At 54.8% G+C, this 15,559-nt stretch overlaps 1 protein-coding gene and 2 non-coding genes across 3 annotated transcripts; 2 read left to right on the top strand and 1 right to left on the bottom strand.

Annotated features, from left to right (window-relative positions):
- Window positions 1-740: 740 nt before the first annotated feature.
- LOC116959784 (C-factor-like) lies at window positions 741-2,997 on the top strand. The gene is made up of 6 exons (XM_032985362.2): window positions 741-887; window positions 1,236-1,287; window positions 1,529-1,716; window positions 1,996-2,154; window positions 2,474-2,593; window positions 2,884-2,997. Exons 1-6 carry the CDS (start codon window positions 741-743, stop codon window positions 2,995-2,997), a joined length of 780 nt encoding a protein of 259 aa, XP_032841253.2.
- Window positions 2,998-12,581: 9,584 nt separating this feature from the next.
- On the top strand, window positions 12,582-12,653 carry TRNAH-GUG. Its single transcript has one exon. It is a non-coding gene; the product is annotated as a tRNA-His (tRNA).
- Window positions 12,654-14,904: 2,251 nt separating this feature from the next.
- TRNAK-UUU lies at window positions 14,905-14,977 on the bottom strand. Its single transcript has one exon. It is a non-coding gene; the product is annotated as a tRNA-Lys (tRNA).
- Between the last annotated feature and the right edge of the window lie 582 nt (window positions 14,978-15,559).

Below are 15,559 nucleotides of genomic sequence, written 5' to 3'. Positions count from 1 at the left end.
AACTGTCAGTGCTCCGTGCCTATGGGTGATGTAGAAAATGGGGCTTTGAACAAGACATTTCTCTTTGCAGAATGTCCCAGGCACCTGCGTCCTCCGTGACTCTGGGCAGAGGGACCGCTCAGCTTAGGACTGCACCCCAAGGGATGGAGTGCATGACCAGCAGCGTGGTGATGTGCATGCCCTGCAGGTCCATATCCTTCTGCCAGTACACCACCCTGGATTTGTCCCACTCCACGGGTCTTTCACTGGATGGTCGGCAAACGGGCATTGGCTTGGAAGAGGCAAGAGCAAGGCAGAGAACGTCTGCTTGTGGACATCTGAGGCACAACCTGGTATGTTGTGGAAAGCCCATCTAGCCCACAGGATGCTTGTGAAGCTCTCAAGCCCATCTGAGCCATGGGACATCCTGCATCCCTCACACATGCTGCTCCCTCCCTCCCTCCTCACCCCCAACAGCCTGCCATGCCCAGACTGGCTGGTAGCTCCTGGATTATGGGGCCAGGTTTCTATAGGTCAGCTAAGTTTGCCTGAAAAAGCCCAGTGATTTTTGTCCTTTGGTAAGGAGGGCTGGCTGCCAGCCAGGATCTATGTCCTAGAGGTCAAGGAGCTGGAGAGGCTGTACCAGGAGCGAAATGTTTGTGCAAGCCCTGAGTGGGTGGGGTGGCCCTGGAACATATTATAAGGAAGCATTAGGGAGCTGAGAAATCAACGCAAACTGGAGCAGAGGGAGGAGAAGTGATATGGCAGAGCTTCACATCTGTTCTGTTCTGGTGACCGGGGCCAACCGGGGAATCGGCCTGGGGCTTGTCCGGCATCTCCTGGGGATGCCAAAGCCACCCAAGTGGGTGTTTGCTACTTGTCGGGACCCCAAGGGACAGCGAGCGCAGGTGAGGCTGGGCTGGGACGCAGTGGGCTGTGCTGGGGGACAGAGGGAGGGGGCAGCAGGGTGGAGCAGGGATGGGGTTTAGCAAAGGGCTCGAGCTGCAGCCGGGCACCCCCGGCACGGGGCAGCCGGGCTGGGACGGCTGTGGGACCGGCTGTGCACGGGCTGTGGGGGGGGACAGTGGCACGGGGGGTGTGCCGGCGGCACGGAGCCCCATCCCACGGGAGCGGGGTGCTGGGCGTGAGGCCGTGCAAGGACGGAGATGGAGCGACACGGGCTTTGCCTGGGAAAAGCTGAGCCGCTGCCCAGCCCCTCCTGCCCCGCCGTGCCCGTGTGGTCCCCTCTTTTGCAGGAGTTACAGAATTTGGCCTCCAAGTACCCCAACCTGGTCATCATCCCGCTCGGTAGGTGCCCCGAGGTCGGGATCCCTCACCCCGGTTCCTCTGGTGGGTGCCCGGGTGCTGTGCACACCCCGGGGGTCCCGTGCCAGGAGGGAGCCGCGCCGACGCACGGGGTGCCTGCGGGGACACCGGGCACTGCCACCCCTCCTGCCCATGGCCATCCCCGAGGCCACGTCCCTGGGGGGGCCACAGGGGCCACCAAGCCACCACGGGGACCCTGACCTGCCCTGTGTCATCTCTGCAGAAGTCACCGACCCCGCCAGCATCCAGGCGGCTGCAGCCAGAGTCGGGGAGCACCTGGGGGGCTCAGGGCTGAACCTCCTCATCAACAACGCTGGCATCGCCAAGGTGAGCTCCCTTGATACCGAGACGCCGGAGAACATGATCCACGTTTACACCACCAACACGGTTGGGCCCCTGCTGCTGGGCCAGGTGAGACCCGCACCCGAGCTGGGCTGCGCCGGGGGGGCACGAAGGGCTGGTGTGAGGGGGTCCTGCCTCCGCTCTGGCGCCCGACGGGCTCTTGCTCAGCGAGAAGCTCGTGGAGCTGCAGGCTGGAGCTCGGGAGCTGGAGCCCGGCGGGCTGGGGCGGTGGGAAGAGGAGGGAGGATGCTCCGGTGCTGGTGCCGATGCTGCCCGTTGTGGAAGGAGCTGGTCCTCTCCCCCCGTGCCATCTCCGTGTGTGCCCCCGTCTCCTCTTCCTCCTTGCAGGCGTTCCTGCCCTTGCTGAAGAAGGCAGCCCAGGGGAGCCCAGGCTCAGCAATGAGCTGCAGCAAGGCAGCCATCATCAACATGTCCAGCTCTGCGGGCTCCATTGAGGAAATCTATTTATGGAATCACGGACAAGTTGTCTCGTACCGCTGCAGCAAGGTACTGCCACACCATGCTGCACGTGAGCACAGACACGCTCCTCTCCAGAAGATCTCACGCACCTTCCAACCTCCCCCTCAGTCCCTTCACCTCTCTGTGCTGTGACTGAGCTCCCGTCAGTCACCGCATCCCTCTCCCGTGCCAGGACGGGCCCTCATCTGGGCTGGGCATCCGCACGAGGATAGAGCAGCAGCACCTTGTGCCCCAGGGAGCTGCCTACGCCTGCCCTGCCCTGCCCCAGCCCGCAGCGGGGTCTGGACACGTCCCCTTGCAGCCACCCTTCCCCTCCCACCACCATCCCTGCCCTGTCTCCCCGCAGGCTGCTCTGAACATGCTGACCAAGTGCCAGTCCCTGCGGTACCGGGAGCACGGCATCCTCTGCGCTGCTCTCCACCCCGGCTGGGTGCAAACCAACATGGGGGGCTCAGGATCACAAAAGGTAAGAGAGCTTTTAGCCAAGGTCTGGAAGAAAATTTTATTTGGGAATGCAGAGCTTGCTGTGGATTGAACAGTCCCAGATGTGCTGGGTGCTGGGGAAGCTCTTTGGCAGATACCCTGAGCTGGCAGCATGTGAAGAAAGGAGATGAGAGATGGGAAACTCTTCTTGCCCTGTGCTGGCCTCTCTTCACTCATTCCAGAGAGCCCCAAGCCCTGAGCAATGATTTGCTCCAGGACAGCCCTTAGCCAGGCCTTTGACACATGGCTGTGTTTTTCCTTCTTCCCCCGCAGCCCCCTGTGACGGTGGATGAGAGTGTGGGAGGGATGCTGAAGGTGCTCTCCTCCCTCTCTGAGAAGGAGACTGGGACCTTCCTGGACTGGGAGGGGAAGGTTGTGCCCTGGTGAGATGTCAGCCCAGGATCCTGACAGTAGACCCCTTTGCTGCTGCACCAAATTGTGCCTGTGTATTAATAAATTTTGTCTGTCAACAGTAAGTCACACTGTTTGAGCCTTCCTCTGGGTCTCGTTTTAACTATCACTCTGAGAGTCTTCACTAGTGCTTTGAGACAACTTCTCGGAGTTATTTCTCAATATAATTGCACTAAGATGGTCTAAATGTCTGATCTCCTCTGTCTGGGGTCCTGGCCATCATCCTGGTAAGGTTTTTTCCCAGAGCAGAGAGGGGCTCATCTCGCAGCTCTCCCTCTGAATGGCGGCACAACCTTCTGCTGTATCAGCCACCCCTCCCAGTGAACCCTTCTTTGTAAGTACCAGGGCCAGCAGAGCACTGCTCCTCACTGGCTCCTCTATCACATATGTCAGGAATTTATCACCCTCTGGGGACCTCCTGCGTTGCTTATGCCCTGCTGCGTTGTTCCTCCAGCAGGTATCAGGGTGGTTAAAATACCCCCACGAGGACCAGGACCTGCAAACATGAGGCTACTTCTAGCTGGCTGTGGAGGGCCTCAAGCAATCGTTCCTCCTGATCAGGCAGCCTACAGCAGACATCGACTACAATGACACCCATCTCAGTCTTCCCCTTAATCCTGATCCGTAAGGTCCCAGTTGGCTCATCGCCCGTGCCCAGGCAGAGCCCCATGCACTCCTGCTGCTCTCTCACATAAAGGGTAAACCCCGCAAAGGGGTCCCTGAGCCCCACCAGTATCCCAGGACTGAGGATGCTGCTGTGTGCATCCATCTCCGAGCCTTGTTTGTATCCCAGGAACGGGAACACTGCTGTGTGCACAGCCCCACCCCCAGCAACACTGGCACAGCCTCTCCAGTTGGGACCAAGGAGCTGACCAGTGCATCTGGAGTGCATAAGGTGGGCCCCTGTCTGGAAAACCCCCACGGCTCTCAATGCTCCCCCCCCCACCCCCCATTCTCCTTGAGGAGTGGGCAGGGAGATGGGGATAGCACTCCACAACACCCCCCACACCCTTCCTCCCTCTTGTAGGGCAAAACCTGGCAGGTTTTGGTGGGGTTAAGAAGGGGTCAGGGACATCTTGAAGCCCCTCGGTGGCATGATCTGGTGTCACAGCGGGACATTCCATGTCAGGATGGAGCTGGAGGCCCTTTGGTGACGCCAAAAAAGGAGGTGGAGGTTGTGGAGATGTTTCCTTCTCACCCTGCTGCTACAGGAGTAAACACACAGGGAGGGGGGGACAAAGATGGAAAACCCGTGGCCAGATGGTCAAGAATCTCACCCTTGGTGGTGAGGCTTGCAGAAGTTATTTTCTGAGTGTTATAGACAATATTAGTTATGAAAGTAGCTGTGGAAACACTGGGGCTTTTGCAAAAGGACTGGACAGGGCTGATGGGTGCAACAAGAGCCCTGTCTGATCATCCCTTCCCGGCTCAGGGATCAGTTTGGCAGCCAGGACTCCTGGTGCCTCTTCCCAAGGATCTTCCTCTGTCCCTGCTTTGCTGCCCGCTCCCCAGGTTGAAGCCTCTGTCCCTGAGGGTAGCTGCTTGCCTTACAAAGAGCACTGTCTGCCCGGAGACCCCAGCCACGGTGGCCATTCAGGCTCAATTAGAGGGCAGACAGTGGTCCCTGCAGGGGAGATACGTGGAGGTCCCCTGAGCCTCCGAGCCCTCTGTGGACACCACACCATCCTCTTGCTGGTGTGAACATCAACCTCCTGTCACGTGGAGCACCTTAGATGTTTTTAATTGGGGTGACAATACGTTTAATCTCACTCATCGTCTCCTTGGGTAAGATGGGCTGAAGGGTTGTGAGCTTGCTGACTTGAAGCGTGACACATCTTCCACTTGCTTTCCAGAGATCCTTATGACTTGGGATAGTGCATTAGACAGCACTTGGCACAGGATGAGGTGGGTCGTGCATCCTCTTCCTCCCCTCATGAAACCCTGAGAGCTTGTCCTGTCCAGGCAATGCTGTGCCATCGAGTGCCATCACTTCCCTGCTCTGAAAGAAGAAACAGGACACTGCTGTCAACAGACATGGCATAGACCAGTTTTTCTGGCATCAGTGATATCAATGAAAATCCAGATGGAGTAGAAGAAAGTGATAAGCATTTTCTGGGTCCTCTCTCATCTCCAGTTCCAGAATGGGAAGACCATACCCTGGTACCTCTTTACGGGTTTGTCCCTGTATCTAGGGGAGGGATGTCAGCTCTGCAGTCACTTTTCCCAATAGCTTTCTTGAACAGAGCAGAGGAGAAAGAGCAAAAAAAGACCTGGAGTATGTACTTTCTCTCCAAAGCTTCCTCAGTGTCTCATCTTGGCCTTCGCACATTCAGGGTGGGCAAGGCAGAAGGCAGCATCCCCATGCTCTGACAAGTCATTGGATACTTACAGCTGTTCCTTCTTTTTACCTCCACTGTTCTCAGGGTGTCTGACTGTTAGGAATCAGGACATTCTATGTTTTTAAAAACTACATGTGCACTGTGAACAGTGAGGTTTCAGCTGTTCAGAGATCCATGTTTCATATGTCCAAGGTGGTTACAGATGAATGCAATCTCAGCTGCACTGAAGATGTTCCTGGAAAGAAGGTGGATTAAAGCCTTTTCTTGCCCTTGCACTGCCCTTGAGGCATATGCTTAACTGCTGTTAAGGTGTGACTGAATGCCTAAAGATGTCCTGAGAACAACCCCAGCTTGTTCAAGCCAAACAGGCCACCAAGGAGCAGTTTCTCGGAATGATTCACTGGGTGTCCTTTTTTGATGATACACCTTCAGCTAGAGGATCTCTTTAATTGCTTTCACACTTGGCTCCATACCATTCATCATCATGCAATGTTAGGACAACCGCTTTCAAACTGTAATTTACTGGAGCTGCTTTTTCTAATGAAACTGAGATAAAATTCATGCTCCACATTTATGGTGTTGCCCATGTCCTTGTAAGGGCAAAGACCAGAGTTCCTGCTGACTGTTACAGGCTCCTTCTAGAGCAAAGTGGGTACAAGTCACTTGTAGACGCACCAGAACCAAAGATGGGGACGAGAGTTTATGAAGGGACTCGTTCTGCACCCATCTGCTCTGCCTTCCCACCCAGTGTTCATCCCCCAGGCACACTTAGGAGCTGTTAGCATGGGATTCAACAGGCTGCTCTGGAGCAACATCCTGCCTGAAGCTACCGACACCTTCTCAGAGCCTACATTGTCCTGCTGCAGAGGTGATTTTGTTCCTCTTTTTCTGTTCTCCAGCTGATGTAGCAGTTGTCCCTCTGAGGTGTGAGGAGCTCCTCATGTGTCCCTCTGAGGTGTGAGGAGCTCCTCATGTGTGCCCAACTACTTTTTATAATGGTACAATGTTGTGTGTATGGGACTGTGACATCATTCTTTCGGGCCACCTCTAAAAGACAGGACACAGACTTTGTCTTCAAGTCCATCAGTATTCTTTCCATATGAAAAAGGCAAGTCGCTATGAAATTTTTTGACGATTTTCTCCTCGCTGTGGATGGCACTGGAAGGCTGCTGGAAGCTTTTCTCAGTAGAAGTTGATCCCTTCCCTGTGCTACACCTCATCCTTCTGGACACCCATCAAAGGATGACCAAACTGACTTCTGGTGGCCATGATCTACAGCAGTGCCAACTCTGTAGTGTCCTGCTCTCCTACGCAGTGGTACAGTTGACATAGGAGAATCCAGAAAGAGTGACCTAGAGTTATATCAAGGATCTACCCAGCCCAGCATCCCACTTTCTGTCCTAGAAATGATAATGGAGGGGCTTTGATGAGTTCAAAAGTAGACACTGTCTAGGGAAAGAGTCCAAGACAAGGGGACATGCCCATTTCAGGTCCCATCCTACATCACCTCTTATAGAAAGCCACGGTTTAGGTCCCCTGAATGCTAACAGCCATGGCCATCTTACTGGTTTTGAATCAACTTCTTGGACCATGTTTGGGATGCTGGGGCAGCAGGCGCGGCAGCTTCAGTTCCCTGCATTCCTGTTGTGAACCTGAGAGACTGCAGCTTGCATGGGGCAACGCATGGCAGTGTCATTGCTCCTTGTCAACTCTGAGCTGTGCAGCTTCTACCTGAAAATCTGAGGGGCTCCTATTAGCCAAAGAAAACTTTGTTACAGAATGTCTGAGTGGCCGTGTCTTCCTTGAGCAGAAGACTTTATAAACAAGGTAAAAATGTCCCTGGAATGCTCTCACATATCTCTGTCTCTGTTTCAGACCCCAGGGAGGAGACATCTGGTGGTATCAGACAGATGAAGTCCTGATTTTGACGTGGGTCCTAGCAGTGTCTTCGCGTTGCCACAATACATTTGCTTCCCGTTGGTTGAGGAACTGGGGCAACATTTTCCATAAGGTTTTCCCTGGTTCATCTCTCTCTTCTGGGTGAAATTTCAAAATGGAAGGATCCCAGAATTTCATGCATGTGGATTATACAGGGAAGGTGTCCCTGAGTGGGTACCGGATTCATAGAAGTCCTATGCTTGTGGCAGTCATGCCTTTGGTGAGACTTGAGGGCCCCAAGTGTCCCTAAATACCTGCGTCCCAAGTCTCTGGGGGATAGGAGGAGTGAATTCCCCTCCTGTGCTTGAGTGGAGGTAACGTCATGTCTGACTTGTGAGAGAACAGGGAGGGGTGTGGACATGTGTGCTGTGTGGGGGTGTTCCTTTAGTCCTCAGCAGTAGGCGGTTGAAGACAAGGACAAAACATGGTGCCCTGGGAGGGAAGGCTGCATCTCTTGTGCCTCGCTGTACACAGCAAAGCTCAAGTCACCCTCTATGGAAGAAGACCTCATGGCAACCCACTTTCCCCCAGGGCTCCGTACCTGGTGTATATTGCAAGCTGCTCCTTCATTTTAGGAAGTTCTGCCTTGATCTGCCAAGGGTAAGGGGTCTACCTCTCCCATAGATCCTGTGCACTCGAATGTGGGGAGAAAAGTTGCCTGGAGATGACTTTTGAAAGGCTGCTGAGTGGTGCCAAAGATCTCCTAGAGAGCGAGACCTTTTTGAGATGATGGCGTCAAGGGAATTGGATTGTTTCGTCAGATGCTGGATCTGATTTGCCTGTCATTCGTGTTCAGTAGCCCCAAAGATGTTTTCTGAAGAATCCTCTGCCTGTATAGTTCCAGAGAGTCCTCCTACTGAATGTCTCCTTTCTCCAGGAACATGTTCTCAGACTCCATCCACGCTATCTGGCTTGAAGAAAGGAAAGGAGTGGAAAAGCAAAGGAGGAAGGTCACCTGGCAGGTGAGACTTGTGGAGAAAAGAATGAGGGTGACCTTGGTGCTCTTGGATTTCTCAAATGAGTTGTTCCCTTTGTATGCAGTGTCAGTATTGTCTCTGAAGGATTGTTCAGATTTGTCATGATGACTGAAGTTTGTGTGAAGAATTACTGCAGGAACTGAGGACATTTTTCTCCTACCTTTTTGTTGGCTATGAACTTCCTCTCATTTCAGCATAAATGTTGCCGCTTTTCAAAGAAAAAATAAATTCAGAACACCTTTCTGCAGCAAGACAGAGCTGTGTCTGTGTTCACTGTTTTCTACCTTGGATTCAGTCAGCTGGAAGACTCTGATTTAATTCCAAAGCTGGTGGTCAGGGGCGGTTGTCTGGCACAGGACGAGTGCCAGAAAGAGATAATTGCCAGCACTGCTTTTCTCCCCCAAACACTTCCTCCTTCTCCTTCACTGGGTGCCCTCAGAACAAAGCCTTTAGTGTGTGGCCACCACAGTGCAGTTCTCAGGAAGAGGGTCATGCTTCCTCCAGGCTCTGGTTATTGCAAAAGTCACTGTTGTTCTCTTTGTTCCATCACGATGGGGACCACATGTGGGTTTTACAGCTCATGTGAGTGCTACAACTCAAGGTTTTCTTCCTCCACTGCTGTCACAAAACCAAGTAGCCAAATACACCTAATTCTCCAGTAGAACTGCCATATGCTGCAGAGGATGGCACTGAGCTACTCGTGAGCCCAAGGTGGAAAACAGCCTCATCCTGTACTCTTATCAGCTCACTCTCTTGGTATTTTCAGCTTTCTGACAAGAATTCAGGAGAGCTTCTTGGTGGTGGAAGAGGATGGCAAGCACAAGCAAACTCTCAGCGGCAGACCCTCAAGCCACACTTCCCATTTTCAGAAACAAAAAGAGAACTTCCCCATCACACCAGGAAACCAGTCTGCTGGTCAGGGTCTGGATCATCTCCAGCAGGGACTGAAGTGGGATGTGGGTAGAGGTCCCAGAGGATGCCGGGCAGGGTCACTGATGGCTCTTGGTGCCCTCAGGGCCTCTAACTCCTCCAGCCAAGCCACCTTCTTGGTTTGGTGATGTGCTCTGACCTGCCGGGGGATTTCATCTCATGGCTCTTGCTGTGAGAAATGGCCATTCCCTCCCCTCATTTACCTTGTCACGAGTAACGTCAGTATGAGAGTGTGGGGCCAGTGGGGACAGATGTCCCCCTCAATCCAGAGGGCCGTGTTGGGGTGATTCTCCTGGTTCCTCTGCTGCAGCTGCGGGTCCCTGCCCAGGACAGTTGACCTCATAGGGTCTCCTGAGGGTGGAGCAGACCATGCTGGAGGGCTGCACAGATCCTGTAGCCACTGGCATTTCCACTGCTGGATGTTTGGAGCACCTGAGGGAGGTGAGCAGCCTCTTAAAAATCATCCTCTGGTGCCCGTGCAGGCTAGGTGGCCTCATGAAACGTTGACAGAGATTTGGTCACGCTCACCACAGCCACCAATTGGGAAAGAGGAGTGGGCCCTTCCTGCACAGAGCCATGGTGAAGAGGAAGCTGGACAGTCCGCAGGAGCTACCCAAAGTGAACGTGTCCACCGACCTCAGCCCGGGAAACTTGAGCAGCAGCAGCTGTTGGAGGCACGAAGGACTCTAACTCTGAGCTCTGGGGCTGGGTATGGCATCCTCCACTTTCCCACGGCCTGGATGAGACCCTGATGCCAGGCAGCCCCAAGTTGAAGGCAGGAGGGTCGCAGCCAGAAGGTGAGAGAGGCTTTTCCCTTGCTGTTGCAGCCAGGTTTCCAGTGAGCAAACTGCATCCTGCAACTCTTGGAGACTTACCACATGTGTTGGGAAGAGCGGAGCCGGTGAGTAGGGCAGAATCAGCAGAGAACTTACAAAGAGAACCAGTTATTCTGGTAAATCCCTCCAGCTATGGATGATGTCTCCCCCTCCCCTGCAACGCCCTGCCCTCCACAACCGAGATCACCCATGGGAAGGGGGTCTCTCACTGGAACCCCTCATGGGGGGATATTGACACCTGGGATGAGGCATCCTGCCATCCAAGGGCCAGTTGTTGAGCACTCCGGTAGGATTTCTAGGTGGGACCAGAAAGTTGTGGGTGGCCAAAGACCCAAGGATTCCTCCAATGTTTTCTAACGAGCTACCGAGATGCCTTGCCCTGTGGGTTGATATCTGTTTGGTCCGAAGGCTCATCCGTTGACCGACCCATCCCCAGGCTGACTGCCTGCACACGGGACCTTGTCATTGCCTCAGACACGAGGTCCTGTCATAGAAAGTATGGAAATGCCAGAGGAAGCAGGTCCCATAATACCCAACCTGAACGAAGCCCGTACCATTTCTGCGCCTTCCCCTCCATGCAATAAAACCAACCTGTTCCTCCTTAACACCACAGCACCGGGCAGCAGATGGTCCTCCAGGAGCCAAGAGAAAGGTATTTGGACTTCTGGAAGAACAGAGGACATGTGAATATGATGGGGAAGTCCGTAAACGTAGTCCTGAGCCCTCCCAAGGATGGAAGGGCCCCCCCATCTCTGTCTCTTCTATACTGCTATTAAATCCTGTCTCCACCTCTCTTCTGGATGGTTGCGCTCCCTTTTCTGAGCCGATGTATGGAGCCAGGATGAGCTCTCAGTGCCGTGTGCGTGTCTGTAGGACACGTGGCTCTGGGGGCTCCAGGCTGAGCTGAGATGCCCACAGGGGCTCTGGGACTCAGCACGGGGCCCATGGAGTGGGGTGAGGAACCCGATGGGCACATGGGGGCCCCGGGGTCCGGGCAGGGCTTGGGGGCATCAAGGCTCACCCACTCCCTATCCTGCGGCATGTGGAGGGGTGGGGAGGTACCCAGGGGACCACGGGCTTCCCGGGACGTGGATCAGGGAGGTCTCACCCCCACTGAGTCCTTCTCTCTCCACCAGCACTGAGCCCAACCTGTTCTGGGGCCAGAAACAGCAAAAGCAGCTCTGGAGTCACCAAAGCACCCTTTTGAAGGCATAAAATTGGGGGGAACATAGAGAGGATATTCTTTCCTCAATAATGAATAAAAAGGTTGTGGTTTAATATACGGATGAAGAACACAGGACCCTCAGCCATGTCCTCCACCTCGACAGAGGGGGGACACAGGGTGATCCTGACTCAGGGCACATTTTGATGTCCCTGTTTGGGCATCTGGGGTGTTTCAGGAGCCTCAACACCCCTCAACAGGGGAAAGAATGGCAGGGGCAGGACAGCTGCGGGAGAGCAAACTCCTGGCCCTCCCCATCCTCACCAGGGTGAGGCCACCTCGGCGAGCCCAAGGGAGGAGAAAGCCCCCGTGGAGAGTGAAGGAAGAGGGGATCAGACTGGCACTGGACCCATCTCTCTTGGCCAATTTCAACCCAGGCCATCTTGTACTACCCGCTCATGTGTCTGTGGCACAGACCCAGTCAAAAAGAGGCTAAAAGGACAGAAAATAAAGTTTCCTCTCCAAACCAGGCAGGAACAAAAAGCCTAGTGGAGGAAAGCGCTGACCAACACACTCCATCAACTGAGCTACCAGAGGGCAAAAATGGGACTGGGGAGGATTAAGTGTCACAGAAGCAGTTGGAGTGGTGGGTTTGGGTGAAAACCAAGGGCTGAAAGGCAGACCCCGGTGCCAGCACAAACCCTGGACATACAGGCTTGGAGGGCAGAGACCCCAAACTGAGGAGCCCCACAAGGTTGAGGTCAATCAAGAGCCTCAGCCCAACCCCACCGCCTGCCCTGGGCTTCCCCGTGTCTGAGCGATGCTGCCAGGGAAGGATTTATCTGGAGGGCCCATGGCCAGGCGGGGAGGTGGAGTGTGACCCTGGGGGATGTTGGATATTGGATGAGGGGCCCTGGGGACATCCCAGGTTACCTGGACCTCCCACAGCACCACTCAGCTCCCCATGAACACCCTCGTGCCGTTTGTTGTGTTTTAAACTGAATTGCCACAAACCTCTTGGATCACGCACTTACAATGCTATAGTTACTTTATTATAGCTTAGACTTAGCTGAAACTTTTATAAGGCTAAATTTGCTTTATTGTAGCATGATGCCTTCCCTGCGTGATGCCCCCGTGGCATGATATCCCCCTTGACAGCATCGTCCTTTGCGGCCACGTTAGCCCCCCCCCCAAGTGCCATCCCAGCCCTGCCAGCGTTTTAGGACCCAGCCTCCAGACCGCTGTGTCTCCGAGCAGCAGCATCCAAGTCCATTCGTAGCCTCCTGAATCAAATAGTGGGAGTTTTGTGCCCGGTGCCAGGGGAGGGGACGGTGCAGGCGCTCTGCTCCCCGCGGTCCCGGCGTGTGGCAGGACTTCTGCTGTGATCGTATAGTGGTCAGTACTCTGCGTTGTGGCCGCAGCAACCTCGGTTCGAATCCGAGTCACAGCAATGGTTTTTTGTTTTTTTGTTGTTTTTTTTTTTTTTTTTTTTTTTTCCCCAGGCACTCAGAAAGGCCGGGCTGCAGCTGCGAGGGAGGCATCTGTGAGATGGGGTTAGTTTGCAAAGGTGCCCTAGGAGGGGGGGCACCAGCTCTGATGCTCTCTCTCTGCTCCTCAGGGTGCCTGGACTCCAGCCTGCAATGATTTCCCAACCTACGGTCACTGCGCAGGGAATCTCCGGGGGTGTGGGGGTGTGTTGCAGTGATACTTCTGGGCAAACAACCCAGCTTCTCCATTTTCCAGGCAAAGCTCAAGAAATTATAAGAAATCACCCAGCTTTCCACTTTTCCCTCACCGTTCCTCCCAGTTTTGCAAAAAGAGGACCGGTAGACACTGCGGTTGCCCTGCAGGGTGAGAGGAGGTGGGAGGCAGCAGCTCGCAGCCGCGGGGGCTCAGCTCCCCCCTCCAGCCCTCCAGGGTAGGAAGGATCTGCCACAGCGACCACCTGAAGAAGAAGGAAGATCAACCGGATGAAAAGCCCTGCTGCCAGCACCCCCAGCTCCTGGAGAAGGGGATTTTGGCTGCAGGACCTCCAGGGACGCTTTCACGGCAGAGGCGAAACCCACCCAGAGCTGAGGGACAACCCTGTGGGTCTGGGAACCAGAGGTCTCGTGGGTCCCGGGAGGCAGGTGGAGATCTCTGGGGTGCACCGGGAGGTGCTGCCGCTTGAGGAAGCCTTTTAAACCCTCGCCTTTACTCTTCAGGAGCCTTCAGACCACGGAGACGCCCTGTTTGCTTGGTCCTGGTGCCCTCTCCCGACGGCTGCGCAGCACTCGCTCTGGACGGCAGCTTTCAAAAAAGAAACTACAAGCTGCTTAAGATATCACGCAGGTCGCACTCGGGGCTCAGCTGGTGAAGAAGACACTGCCCAAGAAACAGGTCTCAATTTATTCACCACTGTGGGGGTAACCAAAGGTAGCAGAGGGCTGCCAGCTCTCGGGAGTTTGACTCAGGCGTCCCCAGGGCTTGTGCTTTGAAAGTGGAGCGGGAGGACTTTTTGCTGCACAAAAGAAAATATTTCTCTTTCATACCTTATCCACAGCAAGAAACTGAGAGAAAAATTTATTATGCATTTACTTGAAGGATTTGCAGTTTGGAGGGCACCACTTGCATAACCTCACAGTCCTGCAATCTTCATTTACTCTTTTATTGGAAACACATATTTCCTTACTCAGAGAAAGCTCAAAAAGCATTTTCCCTTCTAAAGATAATACAGAGGAAGAGAAGACGAACATCTAGAGAAGTTTTCCTTTAGCAGCAGAAGTACCTGTCCCACTTTTACACAGCTGAGAAACAGAAACACAAGGAAATGCATAATTCCTCCATCCCTCTTTTCGACCCCCCACCCCGAAAGTCAGTTTGAGGTATAAGTCCATTAAGCATGTCTGAAGAATAATGTACTGTGCTTGAGTAACTGAGGTATGTTCAGGTTGAAAAATGTCAAACTCCCAAGCGGGATATTTTTCATCCAAAATTACTCAACTTCCTCTTAGAAGAGCTTCTGTTTTTCCAAAATAATCTGAAGTGTATATATATGTGTACAGTGCAATTCAGGGCTCGGCTGGAGCAGTGTGGTGACCCCATGGGTGGCTGCAGCCTCTGCTCTCACATGAACCGTCCTCCCTTAAAATGATGCAGGGCTCTGCTTTGGTTGGAGTGGGTTTGGGCTGACGGGCAACAGAATCACAGGATGGTTGAAGTTGGAGACACCTCTGGAGGTCATCTGGTCCGACCCCCTGCTCCAGCAGGGCCACCCAGAGCCGGTTGCCCAGGATTGTGGCCAGACAGCTTTCAAATACCTCTGAGGACCGAGACACCACAACTTCCCTGAGCAGCCTGTGCCTGCGCACAGTCACCCTCACAGTGAAAAAAAAAAAAAACATTTCCTTATGTTCAGGCAGAGCCTCCTGTGTTCCAGTTTGTGCCCGTTGCCTCTACCCCTGGCACTGGGCACTGCTGAGAAGAGCCCGGCTTTCCTCCAGTCCCTTCATCACCTTCGTGGTTGTGGCGCAGAAAAAGCAGGTGTCAGCAGGAACCCCGCCTTTGAAGACGGTTTGGGCACATGCACACCTTTCAGTGAGCAAAGGAGCAGGGGAGACACAGCGTCCTGCTTCGTCCCCATCTCCGCTGTCCCAGGAGGGACTCATCCCAGCGGGATATGGTGCTGATCCTTCCCAGGGGCTCCTAAAGGATAAATCCTCCGCCTGAACAGGGGCTTGAACCCTGGACCCTCAGATTAAAAGTCTGATGCTCTCCCAGCTGAGCTATCCAGGCTCACATTTGGGGGGGCTGGGGGACGGCCAGGACGGGCGCCGAGCACCCCTTGTCGCCGGGGGGGGGGGGGGGGGGAGTGGCGGGGGGACATTCCCGCCAGGACCCCCCCGTGGAGGCTGTCCTCCCAGGAGGAGCACCCCTGCCCCGGCACCCCTGCCAGCACCCCTGCCAGCACCCCTGCCGTGGAGTGGGGGGGACACGGGGGAGCACGCAGGGAAGCTGAGGCGCGGGCAGCGGGTTCGTCCCCCCCTGGGGCCAAGCCCAAAGCCAGAGGGACGGAGCGGAGGAGGCGGGGAGCCCGGCGAGGGCTCTGGGGGTCAACCCCAGCAGCCTCAAAAATAAGAGTCGGTCAGCCCAGGACCCCCCGCTCGGCGGCCGTGAGCATCATGTCGTGGCCGCAGCGACCTCAGCTCGACCCCCAGCTTTTCTCCGGGCGCTCGGGAAGGCCGGGCACTCGGTAGGAGCGGGGCGGCTGCGAGGAGGTTGGTTTGCGAAGCCACTGCGCCCTGGGAAGGGGGCCACGGGCTCAGGTGGGCTCCTCAGGGCCACCCTCCTTTTTGTCTTGCCCTTCCTCCCCAGTTC

Source organism: Tyto alba, unplaced genomic scaffold, assembly GCF_018691265.1.
Source record: "Tyto alba isolate M040663 unplaced genomic scaffold, T.alba_DEE_v4.0 Super-Scaffold_26, whole genome shotgun sequence".
Taxonomy (NCBI): domain Eukaryota; kingdom Metazoa; phylum Chordata; class Aves; order Strigiformes; family Tytonidae; genus Tyto; species Tyto alba.
Note: the sequence above shows the minus strand (reverse complement) of the source record. Positions and strands in the feature narration are given on the sequence as shown.